We start from the raw sequence: 17,512 nt of genomic DNA on the forward strand, positions 1-17,512 counted from the left end.
GACCTAGTTACCTTCCAGGAAATTATACACATTGCACTTCCATCAGCAGTTTCTTTCATGGACTTCCTAGGAGAGAGTCTCCCCCTTGCCATGTCTCAGTGTCCAGTACTCTTTAGGGGACCAGCGGAGAACAATTGTCTTCATCTCTTTTGTCCTATGCCTCTGCAGAACCACAGACTCTAGCAGCCACACAAGGTAGGAGCAGAGAGTTGGCTCACAGATGTGAGTTTCACTTCGCTGCCATAGCACACGTCTGTATAGGAGGACCAGGAGTGCCCTAGGGAATCTGGAGATGCACTTGCAAAATGCAGACCTCTGAAAATCACCCCCAGGAATATAGTGATAACACTTAGGACATTTACGAGAAGCTTTCACATATGTTACCTCATTTGATTTTCTCAGCACTGAAGCATGTGAAAGAAAAATGAAGCTTTCTTCCCCTTGTTTTGACTTCAGTATCTAGGTCTTCTCTTCATCTGTTTACATTATTAAAGCACTTCCAAAGTGTAAAGATTTCTCTCTATATACTAATCTTCAGTTTCTAAAACAATCTCTCATCTGTAACCATGACTTTTTAGCTAACAACAGACAGGCTCTCATGGGACCCTACACATGGGGCATGATTTTGTTTTAGTTTTGGAAATTTGCCCTAGTTTAGGGGAATAGAAAGATCTGGCACCTTCTATTTCATTTTATAGGTTCAAACACCAATGAATATCACTGTGGGTTTTGGCTCGCTGAATACATTGGTAACACTGGGCTTTTGCTAACTTTAACACTCCATTTTAAGAGGAGAGAATGGTTCAGCATTTACACTACTGTTATAGCTATTTTATTAATGTGTTAAATAATAATCAAGAGCTGTTCTAAGAACTCATCAGATTTCCTAAGCTTTTTAAAACCATGTAAGTGTAATCCAGTCCAACTTCAAAGCCACTGCTGTAGCCTTTGTCCCCATCATCTGGCTTGTTCAGTCTCCAGATGAAATTGATGCAACGGCCAGAGTTATCAGAAGCTGAGATATCACTTACTGCCAGCTTTTAAGGCACCGTAAGTAATAGTTACTTTGCTCTCCTTTTGTGACTACTTAAAGAATAGTTTTGAAATCATGTTTCTTTTATCTTAGCCTAGTATATCTGCTTGGAAAGATTAGATTGGCTTAGAGAAAGTATTTTTTTGAGGTAAAGTATAGGACTGAAATTAAAAGCCACACCTTGAAACCGCTGTCGCAAGGATTGGGATTCTGACACCAGGCAGTAGGGGGTAACTACTTCATTGTCCAGTAGCAGATATGTGTACCTGGCCCAGCATCTTCTCCAAGGAGACAGGGGATGTCATTTATACTAAGATGCTCTCTGAATATGACACTGGAGAATAGCTGAAATTTCCCTCTTCGAGTCTGTCTGATTGCACATATGACTTACAGCCGCATAGGTTTGCAAACATGCCTGGAAATCCCAGGCCACGATGCCATCTTCTGATAGACTCGATGCTCTGATGGAGCAGAGGCCATGGCCGCCTGATTTTTTTGGAGGTGTGGGTTTAGTCTGGCACAGATCTCCAATCCACAGAGGCCCTGGGGGCTCTGGTGCTGGCTTCCAGTCACACTAGTGTGTAAGATGCAAGACTGGCTGGAGCGGTTTAGGAAGGGGTTCCCAAATTCCTTGGGTTTCAGTTCTTGTCAGCTCAGATGAGTTACGTTTTCTCAAACTCACAAGCTGCCCCAGCATAAGGACTGGGCCTGGGACTAGTGATGTGTGTTCATTCCATTCTTTCCATTCACCGTCAGGCCACCCCTCATCTGAAGCAGTAACTGGTTTTGGTCACATCAATGAAACCCTTCCTTAAAATGTCTACTGTTGGGACCGGCCCGGTGGTGCAGCAGTTAAGTGCGCACGTTCTGCTTCGGCAGCCCGGGGTTCACCAGTTTGGATCCTGGGTGCGGACATGGCACCACTTGGCAAGCCATGCTGTGGTAGGCGTCCCACACATAAAGTAGAGGAAGATGGGCACAGATGTTAGCTCAGGGCCAGCCTTCCTCAGCAAAAAGAGGAGGATTGGCGGCAGATGTTAACTCAGGGATAATCTTCCTCAAAAAAAAAAAAAAAAAGTCTACCGTCTGCTACAGTCTGAATAAACTAACTGAAAAAGTCTAGTTAACAACTGACTGAACCTCGTGGCTATTTTTTAAGACAACTTTCCCTCTTCTGCGGATTTCCCCCAGATGTGTAGTCCAGCAGTACCGTCCTCAGTGTGACACAGGCCAGAGATCCTTTGTCCTTGCAACAGACTCAGTGCCCTTCCCAATGCTCTTGTGCCCCCAAGGGAAAATAACATCACACCATGGTATGGCTAAGTTCCCATCTAAATTCCCCCTTGATCCATGGTTTGTGTCACGCCTTACTCAGGCTTACATGCTCTCTGTGCAAACTGGATCGGGAAGACCACCCTAGTCAAGTGGACAGTCTGATGATTTAAAGCCAACATTTAAAGACAAATATCATCTATCACTCAGTGTCTTCTACTGGTTTGTGTGGGCCATTGTCTAGATGCTCTGGAAGTCAGATGTGCTTATGGCCGTTGTGTGTATACATCTGGTGGTATATCACTTTTTTTTTTCTTTCTCTTTAGGACCAAGAAGAAAACAAGGGAGCAACAAGTTGGCCTGAATTCTACATCGATCAGCTCAACTCCATGGCTGCTGTAGGTGACTTTCTGTCCTACCACACACAGTTTAAAATGCAAGTCTAGTACAAAGCACACAGTTGCACAATAAATCCACTGGAATAAGAACTACCAAATGTCATTATCTTTCCAAACACTCAACGTTGTGGGGGAAAGAGGGGGCAGGAATGGTACTTGGCAAAGTGATTTTTTCTAGTATGTTTTAAATAAAATCAACACACACTAAAATATAAGTGGTTTTAATGTTATAAGAGGAAATGTAATCTTAAATCTGGCTTATGTTCAACTTTAACTTTTAATTGCTCATACCAATCATTGGGAGCTTTGTTATGGCAGTATTATTCTCAACAGGCTTCGCTGTTCTCCTCCCACTCTTTTTTTTACTGGGGACTTGCTTAGTTCTTGGGTTCTTGATTTCACAGGGCACCAAGGTACTCTTTCACTCTCATAAATAAGAAAAAGGAATTCATGGAATAAGTGATTTAATGAAAAGGTATAATAATAATTATGCTGAGATGTCCTTAGGAAATCTTTGGTACATGGGTGTTTCCTTCAGTTATTGCTTAAAATGCATTCTCAATGTCTAAAATGTGCATTCTGGTCATGTGGTTGTCTCTGTGATGTCAGTGTTCCAAGCAGCTGGAGGAGAACCTATTGATCCCAGCTAAAATATGCAACAGAAAACACATCGTCAACCTTTGAGCCTTAGTAGCTTGAATCCTTTGTGTTGATAAAATTGGAGATTGCCCACGGAGAACACAGTCTTGGCCTCAGTGGGCACACTCACAATTTTAAAAGTCAGTCTGTTACATTCAACTCTGAGCTTATGATATCCAAGCATATTGTGATATGATAGCTTCCATAATACTTTTCTTTACCTCTTTCTTTCCTGGCTTCCCCCGAGTCCTTATGGAGAATTAGTTTCTTATCAGTTAAAGCAAACATTTTAGATTGTCAAATATTTTGCTGCTGCTGCAAAAGTTAAAAACTGACTAGAATATGTGAATCATTCACACTTTTGCTAAACTTTCAGAGGCCTTGACTTTGAGTAACTTCCTCTTTTCTCGCTTTTTCTTTGAAGATGCTTCTTCTGCTATCACACATTGAATAATAAATAGCCTGGTAAATGTAAACAGGGCTGTATAAATTATAGAAGAAACTGCACAAGCTTTTGCCCCATGGGTTTCTAGTCTAAAAGCACAGCAGAAAAGAATAGAAAATAACCACCAAATCCTCCTTTAACAAGACATCCTACACAATGACAGACATGCAAAAAGGGTGATCTCAGCATTTGTATGAATGTGTTAGCAGAATGGGAGGCTTGTGATGAGCATCAGGGATTTTCTCTGCATCCACCTAAGCAATAATGATTTAGAGCCATTTTACATTTCCTGCATGTGAAGGTTATTTTCTGAATTCTGGTTGCTGGCTGTTAGGGAACAGAAGAGCTGTCGGGCAGGCCATCTCTCTCTCTAATTAAGTCACCGTTGTTTGATGTCTAACAAGGGAAGTTGCATCTTTGCTAATGAGTTCACGTCTATGAATGGTGAAGTACTGAGCCCTATGGATTTTTTCATCAAATTTTGGGCTAGTTAGGTTATTTTGCCCTTTAAAGACTTAATCCAGGCCTTGGCTGGAGTCAGCCTGGCTCCTTTCCTGCAGTGGAGGGTCCATGACGTGGCCCTTCTTCAGAAGCCTCCTTTGTCCAGCTCCTTGGACAACTCTTGGCTGCTTTCATGAGTTGTCTACATTTTAATTATTTGCTTCCCAATCCAAAGTCCCTTCCAAGAGCACCTCAAGGCTATTAAATTGTCATATTGTTATGACAATATTAAATTTGTAAACTTGCTATTCTTTATGTATTAAACACCTAACAAAGCTTTCTAATGCTTCTTTAAGGACTGAGCCAGCAATTTCCAGAGTTAAAGGTAAAGGGCATCAATAGTTCATGAATTAAGGAGGCCTCAGAACTCCTGCAAACATGGAGGAAGGAGGGGACCTCTGGGACCAGAGACTTTATGCTGAGTTTTCTGTTTTTCTTACCATATTTGTTGCCACTACCTCCTCCCATAGTTTTGGCTCAACCCTGAGAACTGTATTGGAGAATTCTCGACAACACACAGCAGAAGTCCTGAGATGTTGTCCCTGGGGACTAGAAAGGCACACAATTCCTCCAAATCCTTTCGTGGCCTGGCAGCGAGACTCTTTGGCTCTCTGCTTAGGGAATTGTTGAAGGGGCATTTATTCACCTTGTCATCAGCCACTGTCTTCAGCATCAGTAGCAACTACTGCTCTTGAGTGGGCATCATGCGACAGGCCATAGAGCAGGCACTTTCCATGTTGGTTTCAACCCTTACAAGCACCCTATGCTCTAAGTGCTATTACCGATAAGGAGTCTGGGACAGAGAGAGGTTACCTTGCCCAAGGTCATCTAACTAGGAAGTAGTGGAGCTGGAATTGAAACCTATCAGTCTGAGCTCAAAGATGCCTTTCCAGTTTGCCTCTGACTCACTCAGTTTTTAAAACCGTTTGGCATGTAAAAGGATACTCCCACCCCAGCCCACCCCTCCTCCCAAAAAGGCATCTGTTTTCTTTAATGCCTGGGAGTCTAGTAAACGGTCTAGGTTGAGAACTTCAGCGCTTACTGGCCTGTGAAGCTCTTTGTGGAACAAGTTCAGTTACTTCACATAAGCTTCATAACAAGATTCTTTGTTCTTTAAAGGACCCCTGAGTGATCTACTGGCTTTTAAAGAGTGAAAAACAGTGTGATAAAAGAGTGCAGCCCAGCAGATTCGGGAAGGACCTGGGCTGGCTGGCTATGTGGCTTCTCTGTGCCCTCTGAAGGAGGAAGGATGTAAGGTGAAGTTCAGTGGGCTCAGTGGCCTGCCTTATTGATCTCACACCAAGGAAATGTTTCCCGCAAGAACTTAGTGCCAGACTCCCAGCCAGGAATGATGTCTGAGGCTCGTTTGTGCCTCTGTCTTGGACCTGCCTGTTCTGGTGTATACCTTAGCCGCTTGACCGGAAGACCCTCTGCCAGGATGTGCTTTCTCCGTTCCCCACTTCTCATGTGAGCAGGGATTTAGTAAGTGCATAAAGCACTCACAGAGGCTGCCGCAGGCCTGTCCTGTGTATGTCAAGGTGGATGCTGGATGTTTGGTGTCGCAGCTAGCTTCAGAAGTGTAGGTATAGCCCCCTTTTCTACCAAAAGTTGAAAATTAAGCCTTTTTTCTAAATGGGAAGCTGGAAAACTTGAGATTTTATGTAAATTATTTTGTTTTGAAAAGTCATAGTAGAATATCAATTTCCTCCTCATACCCTCAATACGATAAACGCAATCTTAGATTCAAATCTAATTGTATCACATACAGAAAAAAGCACATTGTCTTCTGTTTTGAGAGGAATAAAATGCTCCTTATATTGGGAAAGGAAATTGCAATTTAATTTTCTTGACATTTCATAAATCTCCCAACTCTACTAGGGAGAGACGTAATGTAGTCTGCTTTTATTCAGATGTTCCACCCTCTCCAGGATCGTTAAAAGGATGAATCCATGCATCTTTATTCAGTATTAGGGAACCACAACAAGAAATCTGTGTCGTCTAATTTGGAGATCATTTTGTGTGGTTAAACTTAGGAACAAGGAGTGATATTCATAAAAGGCTTGATTCTGAGCTGCAGATTCAAAGTGACTGCTTACGAGTCTAAACGAGTTCAGCTGTGCCATAGGAGATTAAATGGCTTTGGCTGGATCTGTGCTGAATTTTCCAGGAACTGGGTCTCATGGAGCCGTGAAGAAATTCGTTGTCTATTTCTGCACGCAGCTTCTTCCCCTACTGTCCTCTGGTGACAGCTGTCCAGGCACATCACCAGCAAGACAACAGCTTTAGCAGAAACAGTAACAAGTTTAAAAAACAAGGCTTTACTGATTTATATTTTAGTTGCCATCAGTGATGCTGATACGTTTGCTTGCTTTGGGTTTTACCCTCCTAATTGCGGAGTCAAATTTAGGCTGTAGTTAACATTTGGTTACTTAGTGCTGATACTGTTGACTTGACAAAATTAAGTAAAGTTATCCCTTGATGATTTGTGGTCCTGAAAGAGTGGGAGAGACTGGACCGTTGAGACACACGGATAGGACTCTTTTTCCCAATACCCCAGTCTGTTTCCAAACCATGCATTTTATCAGAATTGGTAACAGGTAAACAGACTGAGCCTAGATAAGCACATGTTCAGAGTAGGGTGAAGGCAAGGGACCAGTGGTTCCGTGGGTGGAGGCACCTGGGGCCGTCCAACTTGGGGATACTTTTAGTACAACTAGGTGATCAGGGGGTGAAAGGAGTGCAAAAGGCTTTTAAACAAGTCTATAAACCTTACTAGCGTTCCCCACTTTATAACATCAGCTGAGATCTGCTTCCCTAGAGCCTCGTTCTTCAAAGTGAGGTCTACGGCCTGCAGCATCAGCATTGCATGGAAACTCGTGAGAAATGCGGCATCTTAGGCTTCACGCAAACATAGCAAATCAGAACTCGCATTTTAACAAGATCCCCTGGTGATTCGTATCCACATTTAAGTTGGAGAAGCATGGCTCTGGCGGATCCCTGAGCAGGGAGAGTGTACACACACACACAAACACCCACGTCCACATTCCATGTCCTGATTTCCAGATGATGTTGAACCATTTCTAAAACTTAGACATTTACTCTAAAGGAATTGTCCATCTTAGTACCAGGTCCAGCTTAATTTTTCTCTTAAAAAAAATTTTCATGTAATAGAAAGTATAAAAGATTACACTTTTCAGTGTGAGGAATGGGAGAGAGAGCTTGGGAAGATTGCTGCCCACCTCTGTTTGATAGTGTGATAATGTTATTTAATTGCTAGAATGTTGTATTTAACTGCCGGTCCAGTCTTCTTTCTAGCAAATATAAATAGTAGTAACTTCATCAAAGTGTAGTTGTACAAACAAACATTTGGACAACTTAATCTCTACTAACATTTCTAAACATTTCCTTAAAGCTTTATTTAGAGTTTGAAAGAACTAACTTGTATTCTTGGTGCTTCTGCTCTATATTTTGGCTTGTAGTAAATCTTAGTCATAGATTTGTTGACTGATTATTTGTATTAAAAGTGAGAGTAGCTCGTCATCTTTGGACTTGTCTTGCTTGTGCTTTAATTAAAACACAGAATTTAAAGAAGTAACTTCAGTATTCTTTGCATAGAGAAAATCTCTGCTGGCTTTGGAAAAGGAAGAGGAAGAGGAGAGAAGTAAAACTATAGAGAGTTTGAAGACAGCACTGAGGACAAAACCAATGAGGTAATGTTTTCCTGGGTAGCGTGCGCTACTTGTCTCTTCTTTTTCTTCTTCTCTTCTACGCTTTCTTCCCTCCTTCTTTTCTTCCTTCCTTCCTTCTTTTTTCTGCAATAGCCAAACTTTTGAGGAAGTCTTAAATTAAAAGCATGCAATTGAACCATGAGTGAAATACTTTAATGATTGAACATTCAGTAAATTGATTTTCTTCAAATCAAAGATGTGCAGACAGCCATTAAGGTGGCTAAATAAAAAAGACAGAGACTGACAATTGTTGGTGAGGATGTGGAGAAATTGCAACGCTCATTCAGTGCTGGTGGGAATGTAAAATGGTGCAGCCACTTCGGAAAACAGTTGGACAGCTCCTCAGAATGTTAAATATAGTGTTGCCATATGACCCAACAATTCTACTCCTTGATATATAGCCAAGGGAAATGAAAACGTGTCTCCCAAACAACTTGTATGTGAATGTTCATATCAGCATTATTCATAATAACCAAAAAGTGAAAGCAACCCGAATTCTACCAACTGATGAATGGATAAAGAAAATGTGATGTATCAAATGGAATATTATTCAGCCATGAAAAGGAATGGAATGCTGATACATGCTGTAACATTGATGATCCTTGAAAATATTTATGGAAAGTGAAAGAAGCCAGATAGAAAGGAGCACATATTGTATGATTCCATTTATAGGAAATATCAGAAAAGGATAATCCATAGAGACATAAAGAATAGTGGTTGCCTGAGGTTGGGGAGAGGGGGAAATGATCTTTGGGGGATGATTAAAGTATTCTAAAATCACATAGTGGCAGTGGCTACACGACTCTGTGAATATGTTAAAAATCCCTGAATTATACATTTGAAAATGTGGATTTTTTGGCATGTGAGTTATATCTTAATAAAACTGCTATAAAGAAAAAGATGGCAGTCAACTTCCACTGTGTGTGGGCCACACCTGCATTTCCCATTAATGCCTCTCAAGTCTGGTGGGGTGTTGGATGCTTCCAGGTACAGTTCATTAGTACAGGTGCTATGAATGAAGCCAACTGGTTTAACCAGCTTGGCTATATCTGGGTCATCTGGTTGGGTGAAATGGTTGGAAAATAAAGACTTCCTTCCTTTTTTTGACTATAAAATGCTAACTGAGAAAAACTATTGATTTATCAAAAAGCCTATGCAGTTGTGTGACAGAGTCCTTCTAGCCTATTCCTAATATATCAATGTTTCCCTCTGTGTTCTGCATTCTCTGTTGTTAGTGGGTATTCAAGGCTAAATAAGTTTGGAAATTTCTGGAGTGGTCAGATACTTCTGAACTTTTCAGAGGCTTAACATGCACATGTCCATTATGAATTTTTCTCATTGGTTGACTTTACAGTAAGTGCTATAAATATCAGTAAAATTACAGTAATAAAGTATCATTTATTTATTTTATATATTGGGATGCCGTGTAGTATTTCATACAAAGAAGGGGTTTCTACACAACCTTAGGGATATAGACTATCATTTATTTGACACGCAAATATCCTGGACTTTAAGGATGTTCTTTGACTTTCATTGATATGAGCCCTGCCTGGGTCAGTGGTCAGTAGACAAAAGTGCATAGGGCTGGATGTTATAACCACGCGGATCAGCAGATGACTTTAACCTAAGACACGTATTCTGAGTGTCTTCTTAATCCTGATTTTCTGGGGTTATATCACGTGTTAATTGGTTCTTTGTATCAATTAAGATCTCTTTACCTCAAATGGAGGTTTTTTTCACACTTGTGGTTAGCCCTGACCATTGGATCTGTGCCAAGGAAGAGGCCAGGAATTAAGAAGACTTCATCAATGTAAGCCTTTTGGTATTTTAGGAACTACATCTTGCTTTCTTTCTCCAGCCCCCCAAACTTTTTCCTTAAGTGCTATCACAAAATTCCAAGGAGACTTGGGTCTGATACGTTTTAACCTTCTCCTCGTGACAGGTTTGTAACCAGATTCATCGACTTGGATGGCCTGTCATGTATTCTCAACTTTCTAAAGACCATGGACTATGAGACCTCAGAGTCTCGGATACATACCTCTCTCATTGGATGTATAAAGGCGCTAATGAACAACTCTCAAGGTCGGGCTCACGTCCTGGCTCATTCTGAGAGTATTAACGTAATTGCTCAGAGTCTGAGCACAGAGAACATTAAAACAAAGGTGGCCGTACTGGAAATCTTGGGCGCCGTGTGCCTGGTTCCCGGGGGCCACAAGAAGGTTCTGCAGGCCATGCTGCACTACCAGAAGTATGCCAGTGAAAGGACCCGCTTTCAGGTGGGTGCTCCCTCACTGCTCTTCGTTCACCCTTCTGACAGGTACCTTTCCTGGCCTGAAGGGGGAGCCTAACCTGAGATTTCCCCCATGGTGATGGCTCACACCATGACTTCAAGCATTTCCTTCCTCTCAGGTGTTAGTACCAGAGACTGGAATATACTTTCTATACATGATCAAGCTGGGGTTTGGGATTTACTGAATTAAAAATGTGGCCCTGCTTCCTACCCATGATATAGCATACATCTTTTTTTTTTTTCTTTTGGTGAGGAATATTGTCCCTGAGCTCACATCTGTGCCAGCCTTCCTCCATTTTGTATGTGGGACACCGCCACAGCATGGCTTGATGAGCAGTGTGTGGGTCCACCCCTGGGATACCCAAACCCCTGAACCTAGGCCAGCAAAGTGAAGCATGCACACTTAACTACTACGCCACCCGGCCAGCCCGTATATAGCACACATCTTTTGACTCCACTGAATGGAGTGTCCCTGAAAACTTTACAGTTGCTATCCTTGATTTAGGATCGACATAAACAGTGAGATTATGTCATCATATTTATACTCAAATATAAAAAGCAAGCCGAGTTAACGAAGCACAGTCTTTTGTACTTTGTATGTGTGTATATATGAACATATATGAGGTAACAATTTTGAAAGTAGAATTTTTAGACCTAATCTTAAGAAAAAAAGGTGGCTTTTTATAGGTCCATATAATTCTGACTAAATACAGGATTTAAAAAATTAACTTCTGAGTAAAAAATTAATAAAATGAGTGTATGGTTAGTAATGACTCTGTCCTTTGTTTTTGTGTTTGAATCCTTGGTAGACGTTAATCAATGATTTGGATAAAAGCACAGGGCGGTATCGAGATGAAGTGAGTCTCAAGACAGCTATCATGTCCTTCATCAATGCAGTGCTCAGCCAAGGCGCAGGAGTGGTAAGAACCCCCTGGACCACAATTTAAAACATATTATTAAAGAATAGTAATAATAAAAGATTACTGACTATGGAGTCTAAAAAGCTTAAATGTGTATTTTATCACCCTTGTACTTTCAGGAAAGTTTGGACTTTAGACTTCATCTTCGCTATGAGTTTCTGATGCTAGGAATTCAACCTGTAATAGATAAATTGAGGGAACATGAGAATTCAACCTTAGATAGGTAAGTCAGACTGCTGTGATCTGAGACATACTTTTTCCATATGTGTAGCGCCAGCCTGTGAACTCCTTGTGACCTGTCTGTAACAGCGGGAGCTTGCCCCAGAATGCGGTCCAACCAATGATGTTTCTGTAGGCAGACTTTCTCAATGAAAGAAGCAGCACCCTGTGAAGAGAACCTAGCATGGGTTTTGGCATTAGACCTGAATCCATATCCTAGTCCTGCCTCTTATTTACTATGTATTCTGGTCAACTTACTCAATTTTTCTGAACCTTACTGTTTTTCTACCTGCAAGAAATAGTGATGACGATAACAACAACTATCTTCAGGTCTCTTATGAAAATTGACTATAAAACGTGTGGAATCCCTTGGTACTTTTGATAGACCTTCTGTGGATGTTAATTTCCACCTTCCTGTTCATTTGCTCTTGTATGCAATCATTTTACTACTTCTGACATATCCCTCTAGCTCTCAGATCTGTTCTGCCACTCTTCTCCCTCATTCAGGCACTCCAGCATGCTCTTCTCCTTGATTGTTCTAGGAACATGTCTAAATATTCTTGCCTCAGGGCCTTTGCACTTGCTATTTCCTCAGCATTCAAAGATCTTCCCACAGATGTCCAAATTGCTTGTTCCCTTGTTCCCTGCAGAGAGACCTTTTCCAACCACTGTGTGTACATTACTCACCTCACCTCCCATCATTCTCTATTCCCTTTACCCTCGTGTATTTGTATTCATAGAACTTATCATCCCCAGTGTCTGAAATACATAGTAGGGACTCAATAAATATGTGAATGACAAAGTGAATGGCATGGGCATTTCTTTTGTGATCTTTAATTCAGTGGTCAGTCAAGTGTAGGTTTATAGGCTTGTTTTTCCATAAAGGGAGTGTGAGAGCAGGATCTGGACTTGATTGCTTTTGGATTTAGTGAACATTTATTAATTATCTACTATATATTAGGCATCCTTGACCTTTAAATTTGTCTGTTATTGTGATCTCATTTCACTCAGATGATGTCTTTTTCCTTAGACAGGGTGTAGTTAAGCAAAGGCATTTAAATTTTGTTGTCTTATTTCTTTCAAAGATATCTCTCAAGAAGTTTAGGCTTTATTATTAATGTCCTGATTCGTATGTGCCTGTGCTTAAAGGACATTCTACTTTTATTAGCTTTTCTTTAATTGTCTTTCAGGCACTTAGATTTTTTTGAAATGCTCCGAAATGAAGATGAATTAGAATTTGCCAAAAGATTTGAACTGGTAGGTATGCTTACAATTATTTTGATTGGACTCATCAGCTCACAGAATTTCCTTATGTAAAGTGTGTGGTAGAGTTGACATGGACCAGTGTAACCTAAGAGCTAAATCACAGTTCTGTTTGCTTCCTAAGTGGCAAGGTTAGCTTCTGTTTGCCTTGGATTTGCTTACCTTGTGTGGCAGGAATTGAGGAACTTGGATGTTTGACTTAGATTTCTTTTCCATACGAAATAGGTGCATATAGACACAAAAAGTGCAACTCAGATGTTTGAGCTGACCAGGAAGAGGCTGACCCATAGTGAAGCTTACCCTCACTTCATGTCCATCCTGCACCACTGCCTCCAAATGCCTTGTGAGTGTGTTTGTGATGTACACATGTGTTTCTTCAAGTTTGGACATCATCGAAAGGGCTGTCTCCTCAACACTGCTCGTTAGGTTGGGTGCACATCAGGGATTCTGCACCTTGGCTTTGTGTCAGCCCAGTGTGTCTACATAGCTTAAGGGGTATTGTGAAGTTCTTAAAATGAAATGAGTTATAACTTTGATTTTCAAATAAATATATGCCTTACAACACATTTAGAAAGGGATAGCAAGTGCCTCTCAATCAAGTAAATAATCATCACATATCAGAATTCCAGAGACTTTGGGAAGCATTGGTGCGGATGTTGTAAGCATCTCCCTGGTTCTGTGGCTCTGGTGGGTGACCGCTGTTGAAAAATATTTGTCCTAGTTTAGAAACAACTCGAAGTATTTTTCCACCATTCTTTTCTTTTCTAGACAAGAGAAGTGGCAACACTGTTCAGTACTGGCTACTCCTGGATAGAATTATACAGCAAATAGTTATCCAAAATGACAAAGGACAGGACCCTGACTCCACACCTTTGGAAAACTTTAATATTAAGAATGTCGTACGAATGTAAGTTTTTTCTTATTTTGTTGCCTATGAGATAATAGTGACAATGTAAAACATTTATTTTATCTTACATCAAAATAGCAGCTAGGAGAAATGAAACGTGCTAGAAGGCAAGTATGAGTTCCTATACTAAATACGCATGTAATACATCTAAGTAATGTCGGGGTTTAAGAGGGTTTTAGGCATGCTGAGGATTTTCTCTGCAGTAGACTATTTTTGTAACTAGAGAGCATGCATTTAACAGTGTGCCTTCTATGTTTTTTGTAATGAATGCTTCTTTATTGTACAGGTTAGTTAATGAAAATGAAGTTAAGCAGTGGAAAGAACAAGCAGAAAAAATGAGAAAAGGTAAATGATGAGGCTCTGACAAGAGAAGAGACCATGTTACTGGTTATTGGACAACTCTGCTTTCTGTATATTTTAGAAATTTGCATTGATGCTTCTTATTAACTTTGGTGTATCAACAGCCTTTCTTTTTCCATGTGTTAAGGGCATTTTGCACTTTTTTTCTTGAATTGAGCTATTTTAGTTGTTATACTGACTCCCAAATATTTTATCCTTTTATTATAGTCATGTAAATTTTTTTGAAAAGCTTGTAGCATTTGCTGTTCAGTATTCATTAATAAAAATTTTCTTAACTGGCAATCATTCCAACCCTCACCGCAACCCTATAACTGCTCTTTAAAGCAAACTGGATTTTAAGAAATATAAGGGACAATAGGAATTACACAGAATTTTAAAAGAGAAGCACAGGCCACTTGGTTTCAGCAGCCAACTCTCCACATGACTTTAATTTGGCACCAGTTATATAAAGAGAAATCATGCAGAAAATTAGTGACCATTGTAGATATAGGTGTTATGAAACGTTAGCACACCAGCTGTTGGTGAGTATTTGAATGTCTTTGATATTAACACTCAGCACTGAGTGACAGGAGGGTCATTTGTGCCCATCACTATGCCAACCACTCACAAAATAGATATAACTTTTCCCCCTCCTTCAAAATATTAGCAAATCAAAGTTGGTCTCTTTGAGCAAACAGTCATACCCTCAGCCACTACTCTTTCAGTATGCTGCTTAATTGACTTCCTTTTCCTTTTCCAAGTTATTCAGTCACCGCCAGTGAAATACAATAGCACTCACCCCAATATTTAGTGTGTTGACAGGAAGATCCGAGCAATGCCGAAGCGTTTCCTTTCCTCTCATCACATTTGTCGTTTCCATTGAGCAGAAAAGCAGAGCCACCACCGATACCAAATGTGGAGTCCTGTTATGTTATGGGTTCGTCATATAAATTCAGATTGTTCTCGAATAAGTAAGGTTGCATAGACATTTTTATAAAGAAATTCCAGAAACTGCTATAGAAAGAATAGAAACACAGACTAAAAGTTAGGGTAAGGAGAGATTATACCAAACAGAAAGTGTTCAATGAGTGGTATTTTAGGGGTACACTCTGGAGCATGGAGGCTGAGTTGTGCAAGTTGAAGAGAGTACTGAGGACATAAGCTTTGGAACCCTTCATTCATTCATTCAGTGGATACTTATTGAAGGCCTTTGTGTGTCAGGCACTGTGCTAGGCTCTGGGTCGGAGTCACAACTCTGCCCCTGACTGACTGTGTGGGTAGGCTAAGTCATAACCTCTTTTCTTCCAGTGTCCTCCTCTGTAAAATGAAGATTAAACCTAACTCTCAGGCTTGTTGTGGAGATTAAATGACAAAACAAATATAAGAACTTTAGCATTGTGCTGGCACATACTGCTTGCACAATCAGTGGTGAGGACTTCTGTAGGATTTGGGTGGCTGAGGTGGTTCAAGAGAAAATGGGAAACGTCAGTAGGAGGAACAGCATCGTTTGAAGTGGGGTCATGGGTAGACTCCAAAAAATGAGAAACTATAGATAAAATCAATTCTTTTCTGGAAGTTTGAAGTAGCAAAGTTGTATTTAAGAAGGCACATGGTGATGAGTTAGTTAGAGGGTGGAGGCTGTGAAGAGACAGAAAGTTCTGTGGACCTGAACGCTGGAGAATTCTCTTTCGTGCAGCGCACCCAGTCAGTGCTGAAGAAAAGCTTAATGAAGGGAGGTCATTGGTGGAGAGAATCCCTTAGGCTGGAGCGTCCCGAACATCTAAGGAGCATTTGAAAACCACCCAGCCCCTGGCCTGTGGAGAAGGCTCCCTGGACCAGGTCTGCGGGTCCTGAATGTTCAAATCCCTCAGGTGGTTCTGAGGCTTGGCCAGATTTGTCAAAGGCTCATGACTGGTGATAGGAAGTTAAGTCTTGCAGTTGGCGAAGAGGAATGAAATGGAGAAAGAGGAAAGAAAATGGGGCACAGTAGTTTCCCATGAGGTCATTTGTAAATGTCTCTGAAGCAGTCAGGGAAGCATTCATGGAGTGGTGGAAGTGGGTTGATGGTTACTGACTCCAAGGCTGGTGAAATCCAAAGATTTTAATGGCTTGAACCGTGTTCTGAAAACTCCAATTTTGGAGGACTCAGAAGAGGGAAAATAAGAGACAGAGAAAGCAAGGATTTAAATGTGTTATCAAATTCAGAAATAGAGACCAAATCTGTGTAGCTCTGCCCCAGTGGGTTATATCTCTAGTGGGTTTATTGATATAAAAAGAATAGGAATTGGGGCCAAGTATTTGAAATAAAAATCTACAGCCTAAACTTCATTAGTCCTCTTTTCCACAGATCATCACTCTGTCAGTGCCAGAGTCGGCCAGCGTATTGGCAGTGTAAATAGGCATTACACTAAATTGGATGCCTTGTTTCATCATAGCAGGATTGGGGAAGCCAGGAAAACTACAGCTGAGAACTAGTATTTTTCTTCCCATATTATGCTGATTCTCCTGCTCAGCCAGTACTACTGCCCTGAAGTATTTAATTCTGAGATGATAACATCTGCTTTCACAAGTTTTAGGAATTGTTTGCCAAAAGCATAAAATACTTCCAGTCCCAATGGCCTTCTGAGGGGAGTGGGAGCAATGACTGTGCTGGGACAACACTGGGTTTGGCAGCAGCATTTCCACAGCGCAAGAGCCTCCCTTTCAGCCCCTCTGCTAGTCGGACACGAGCCGGCAAACCTAGCTAATAAACACTGGACTTTTCTCATTCTCATTTCTAATTTGTGAAAAGAGCCCCTTTTAATATTCATTTTCTCTAGTGTGTCTACAGGGCCCTTTCTATGACAGGATTCTGAATTAAATACTAAACAGGCAGCATTCTCCTCCACAAATAGTTGCTCACACTTGTGTTCCATCTTTAGAACTGGGACTTTAGGGTCTCTTCTTCCGTCTTTTACCAAGTGTAGTTTATAAAGTTGTTCATCTGAAGCCCCCTCTAAGTACGAACACCCGTGAGCCCGCGGGTTGCTGCCTCTGACGGAGACGAGGAATAATACTTACCTAATAAACAGCCTTGCAATCATCCTCAGTCAGTTTTCTATTTAGAGAGAATGCTTCTTCAGCTTTGAAGAGTCCCTTGTTTTCATGTGCAATTGTGTTCCTGCATAGAGCACAATGAGTTACAACAGAAATTGGAGAAGAAAGAGCGAGAATGTGACGCCAAGACCCAAGAGAAGGAAGAGATGATGCAGACCCTAAATAAAATGAAAGAGAAACTTGAAAAGGAGACTACTGAGCACAAGCAAGTCAAGCAGCAGGTGGCGGATCTCACGGCACAGCTCCACGAGCTCAGCAGGGTGAGGCCTGAGGGCCGCGGGCCACGTCTTCTGTTTCTGGGCAGCTGCTAAGGCCTCAGTTATTCTGGAGCCCTAGTCCTTAAGTAGGTGGCTCCTGACGGGTGAATAAAACCTGAACCATCTTGTGATTTCTCAAGGTGGATGTGAGACTTCCTCCCTCTATTTAGCGTGTGGACGAGGCAGCAGAGGGGGTTAGGGTATG

The 17,512-nt window shown here is 41.2% G+C and overlaps 1 protein-coding gene and 1 long non-coding RNA gene across 9 annotated transcripts in view; one reads left to right on the forward strand and one right to left on the reverse strand.

Moving 5' to 3' along the window:
- DAAM1 (dishevelled associated activator of morphogenesis 1) overlaps window positions 1–17,512 on the forward strand; it is a 161,650-nt gene that overhangs the window by 106,318 nt on the left and 37,820 nt on the right. For all 8 annotated transcript variants that reach the window (XM_001497278.7, XM_001497257.7, XM_023627822.2 and 5 more), the window contains 10 exons: window positions 2,632–2,703; window positions 7,904–7,998; window positions 9,959–10,292; window positions 11,116–11,226; window positions 11,346–11,449; window positions 12,636–12,702; window positions 12,934–13,051; window positions 13,477–13,615; window positions 13,902–13,960; window positions 17,123–17,310. In XM_001497278.7, coding sequence (XP_001497328.1) covers window positions 2,632–2,703; window positions 7,904–7,998; window positions 9,959–10,292; window positions 11,116–11,226; window positions 11,346–11,449; window positions 12,636–12,702; window positions 12,934–13,051; window positions 13,477–13,615; window positions 13,902–13,960; window positions 17,123–17,310 — 1,287 coding nt within the window. The remainder of the gene's footprint in view (window positions 1–2,631; window positions 2,704–7,903; window positions 7,999–9,958; window positions 10,293–11,115; window positions 11,227–11,345; window positions 11,450–12,635; window positions 12,703–12,933; window positions 13,052–13,476; window positions 13,616–13,901; window positions 13,961–17,122; window positions 17,311–17,512) is intronic.
- On the reverse strand, window positions 11,481–17,228 carry LOC138920618 (uncharacterized). The gene is made up of 3 exons (XR_011432080.1): window positions 17,015–17,228; window positions 14,754–14,877; window positions 11,481–11,611 (listed from the first exon to the last, which is right to left on the reverse strand). It is a non-coding gene; the product is annotated as an uncharacterized lncRNA (long non-coding RNA).

This window comes from Equus caballus, chromosome 24 (assembly GCF_041296265.1).
Source record: "Equus caballus isolate H_3958 breed thoroughbred chromosome 24, TB-T2T, whole genome shotgun sequence".
Lineage (NCBI taxonomy): Eukaryota > Metazoa > Chordata > Mammalia > Perissodactyla > Equidae > Equus > Equus caballus.